Genomic DNA, 4625 nt, shown 5'->3' with positions numbered 1-4625 from the left:
TGTCTCTGGCCTTCATGTTGAGATGCAGTTAATACTGTGAGATAGGTTTCCACTTAAGCACAGTTTCATCAGCATTACAGCACCATTATCAAGTGTTAAGTTTTGGCTTCCAAAATATCAGTTAAAGTTTTAAACATACTGGTGGCAGGTCAGTCAGCCAAAAAGTTTTCACTATCTATTTAGGTGCTCAGGGTGTATCCACACAAATCCTCACGTGTGGTTTGCAGCACCGCAAACCTGTCTGTGGTGCTGCAAACCACACGTGCCACACATGCATGCATTTGTTTTTTTTGACACAGGGAGATCCTGGTGTAAAATAAAATCCCACTGCCAAAAAAAGTGGCACAGTGCACATAGTTCCAGCGTGTGCTGCCCAAAACCAGAACCTGGCTGGCAAAAGCCAACTCTCCAGCTGGAGCCAGGCTCCGTGCACCTGGATCACCACTGCTGCAGCCCCGGAAGGCCCCCAGAGCCCCAGGTAAGGCTGCTGGGTCCAGCCCAAGTGCTGGCCTCATCCTCCCCTACCCCACCCAGGGCAATCTGCCCTGTCCTAGAACAATTAGCAGTAAGCAGTGGCACATATTTGTCCCCAGGCAACCAAATATGTGCTGCTGCTATCCATCCCCGGGGAAATGCACATTCCCGCTAATGGGGATGCACCTGTGGATGCCATGGTGTGACTTGAAATTTTTTAGCCATCCTGTAGTTGCTTCAAAGTTCATCTCCCTCATTGCATTATTTGTTTTTCTCTGTTTTGCCACTAGTAAAGGTCCAGGTATTGGTTTGCAATTACATCATTTCTGGATAAACGACTTTCCCTCCTATTCAGTTTCCAGACAATTTCAAGGCTTTTCAATGTTTGCCCACCATCAGCTGAACTGAGTTTGTAACTGAAGTCTTCAGTTTTCCCAGGGCTCTTTTCAATACTGTGCTCACTTTGTAGCATTTTTTACTGGTTTTAAAGCCAACAACAATCTTCATTTCACTGTTAGTCATCAGTGAACAGCAAGTGTATAGTGGTAGTGGTAGTGGGGTGAAGGAGGCAGGCACACAAGAAAACTGCAAATCTTGCTACTGAACAACATCTGCAGGACACAAAAAACTTATTTCAATAATGTAATACTTGGTTAACTGTATTAATATTGACTCTTTATTGTAATAAATATCAACACACATTTCTTTGCCCCAGTTTTCTCAACATTTGAGCATACTCTGGGTTTAGGTCAGAGTCCTCTGAGAAGCCCATGATGCCCTCATCTTGCATATGGTATCTGCTTTGAATCCAAGGAAGACAAACATCTGTCTCTCAATTTCCACCTTCCTCAGCAATCCTGAAGTTAAGCCAAATCCATCACTGTGATTGCCACCCCCCCACCCTCCACCACATCCCTGAAGTCTCTCAAACTCTGGGTTTTGACACTCACCATTAACACCTGATCCCTTCATTCTGCTTCTGGGGAAGTCATCTTGCTTCAAACTCCCTCCCATACTACTTGGGTGGATTAGGTCCCATAGGCTTCAACCAGCACATCACCCTATGGTACTCCCAGGTGAATGGCAGCTATGAAGGTTTAAAAACTCTCCACTGGCCTGGCTCTGAATGATGCACGACAACCCTCACAGCATGTGAAGAACTCCAAAAACAGAGACATTCAATGATGCAACAAAATCACAGCCTCAAGAAGAATCCATAAATGGTGCATGCTGAGAATCTCCAAGTCATCACATCTGTGTTCCAAATAAATGAACAACACTGAGGGCTGATGGCCTTATGACTTTTCTGTTGATACACCCAACTGACCATGCCATCTGAGATCACAATAAAATCCGAGTCCTGCGGTTACCGCTTAGCTGTGTTTGCACACACAAGCCACACCGCTACTAAGAGAAACCCAAAACTGGAAGAACCCAATTGCAGCTAGTAAGGATGCAGAGCATATGCTGAAAACATGCATAAAAATCTGCCAGAGACTAGAACTATCAGCCCTCCATCACTCCCAGAAATCTTCTACATTTTTTAGGAAAGTGAGACAGATCATTACAAAATGTTTAGCAGAGTGTAACTTAACAATATGCCAGAATGCAAAGCTAAATACCCTGCTTCTCATTAAGTCTAGTCATGACCTTGCAGGCTTATTTCTGGTCTCAGATATTCAGAGAACTATTACCATATTGCTCCTGTATTTTACAAAGAAATAGTATGTGCTATCTTATCTGGGAATAGAAATCAAGCCACAAGATGCATAGTTTTAACTGTTAAAGTGGTTTGGCAGAATTAGATTTCTTTCTGGAATGCTTCAACAGAGAACTGTAAGGGAAATGATAACTGGCTACAGAGACTGAACTGATTTCACAAGGAAGCTGAAAAGATACAAATTAGTTTATTCCAAACTTCCAGAGCTTTATTAAAAGATTTTAAATAAATGTGCTATTATACAAAGAAAAAACATTTGCATTTTGTATTTTGATTTATTGGTCACTATCTGAGCTTTCAAAAATAATCTTCTTTAATAACTGTAGTCTGCTTTCTTTAATTTTTGAGATTACAAACCTGCCAAAGTCAAGAAAGGTTCATTCTGGAGTACACTGAGCTATTTGTATTTAAGCAAGATAAAGATTACAAGGTAATGAATTCCTTCAAAACTTGAAGATTTTGCAATTATAAATGTGCTTTTACAAAATGTCATCAAGGGATGTAGATTGGAAAGTAGTCTTAGAAATCTTCATAATCCCAAAACCAAGCACTCTGTATATACTCCATAAAGAAGAAAACCTTGTATATAATCTACTAGCTGATCTGAGGCAGGTCTCTTGTGCACAGAACTCATTTATCAGTGTCTGCTGGTACCCATCTGCCCTGATACCATATAGATTTTTGTGCAGACAGTTGACATAAGAGTGAAGATGACTGGGGGGAGGGGGGAACACTTGGAAATAATTAGCTACGACTGTTGAGCAGATGTAGTACCAACTCTTCATCCTCTGCCAAAGAAAGGCCGGTATCTAATGGTACAAAAGAGTCCTCATGGTTAAGTCTAGCCTTTTTTCTTTTCACTGGCATTTCTTCTGCTGCTACTTTGCTGCTTCTTTTTCTTCTTCCATTTCTCTCTCCAGGACCACTGTGGAAACAAATCAATTACTCCTTTTAACAACTGCGTAATCAATACCATCATATAATCAAACAATTCATTTTAAACTAGGCACATTTATGTCCTCGTAAGAGGCAAACATAAAATTACTATTCAGAAGGGGAGAACAGTACAGCTAGATGAACTCTGAATGTCTAAATTAGAACTGCTTTCAAAGCGAAGTGGTGGCAGCAGCGGATATTCTGTGTGTATTTAGCAGTTAATTGATTAAAGTATATCAAGACTTCAATATTTGTTTTATACAATACTTGCCACATTACATAGTGGCCAAGGCCTCAGCAGGTATTCAAAATCCTGTATGACCTAGAAATGGGCCCAAGGCACAGTGTTGGAGCTGCTCTCCAGAGAACCCAAACTTTTCCAACATTTGGGAATAGGGATACAGGTTTACAAAGATTTGTGAAAATGTCCTTGTAAACTATTTATTAGGTTTTGCCACGAGGTATAGATAATTCCAAATAAAGAGTTTTTCAGCTGTCTTCAATATAAGTCACACAAGCATTTCCTAGATAGGAGTTTATACTTATGAGGCTCAGGACTCTTATGTTTCACAAAAACTGAAAACCAACAGCCTGGGCTCCCCCAGCCAAAACAATCAGAACTCAAATCCATCACCCTTTTAGTGAAGGGAAAAAGAAAGTGTAGAAACGATAAAGAAAATACATATAGAAAATATGGAGCTAAACCTACAAACAAAATAGCTTGGTCCAGTTCCACCAATTTTTATTCCATTGTCCATCCTTGGCTTCAACCAACCATAATCTATTCCAGGTATTTCCATATACAACATTAACTTTTTTCTATCCCAATTGAATGCAAGTGTAATCTCAAGGCAAAAAACTCAAATATTGCTCTTGTGCTTCTGAAAGTCACAATCAACTGCCAAAGGATTCCCAAATCCTACTGACAAAAAGACAACTTGCATAAAGCCTTGGATATGATACTTCTCTAATACTCTCTGACCAAACTGGAGTCAGCATCTAGAACTTCCCACACAATACAAGAGCAAATCTGCAATGCTAAAAGGATCTCCAGAAAACTATTGGATTCTATGAAATCAATACAAACTCCATTTCAAGATGAAGGTGAATGTGCGTTGCAGGTCTCCTTTAAAACAGCTGATGTCCATCCTGTCATTAATATCCCCCCTGAGTTTATGCATTATTTATTTTTTTACATAATCCTATAATCCTTTCAAACCTATTCCAGTCTCCTTTATTAGCTGCCAATCCCTATTTCACTTGGGGATGTAAATATCATTGAAAAAATTATCTGTTTAACCTCCTCTGACTGGATCAGTTAAAAGGTTAACCAATAACCATTCTTAGCCTCTGTCTTCCTCAGTAAGGACCAGAACTGCCACCTCCCTGCTGGGCCCCCTTTGGGCCCTGGGGGAGGCTCACCTGGGCCTAGGGTGAGTGAGGATTTAGTTAGGGAGCTTCTGGAGGGGCTGGATGTTTTTAAGTCAGCCGGCCC

The 4625-nt window shown here is 40.7% G+C and overlaps 1 protein-coding gene across 1 annotated transcript in view; it reads right to left on the bottom strand.

Moving 5' to 3' along the window:
* Positions 1-2215: 2215 nt before the first annotated feature.
* Positions 2216-4625, bottom strand: part of DDX10 (DEAD-box helicase 10) — a 504153-nt gene continuing 501743 nt past the window's right edge. The window contains exon 18 of the mRNA XM_019524793.1: positions 2216-3119. Within this exon, the coding sequence (XP_019380338.1) occupies positions 2939-3119 (181 nt within the window). The 3' untranslated portion in view covers positions 2216-2938. The remainder of the gene's footprint in view (positions 3120-4625) is intronic.

Source organism: Gavialis gangeticus, unplaced genomic scaffold, assembly GCF_001723915.1.
Source record: "Gavialis gangeticus isolate Ggan-Ray unplaced genomic scaffold, GavGan_comp1, whole genome shotgun sequence".
Classification (NCBI taxonomy): Eukaryota; Metazoa; Chordata; order Crocodylia; family Gavialidae; genus Gavialis; species Gavialis gangeticus.
The sequence above is the reverse complement of the archived record's forward strand: the minus strand, read 5'-3'. Positions and strand labels throughout refer to the sequence as shown.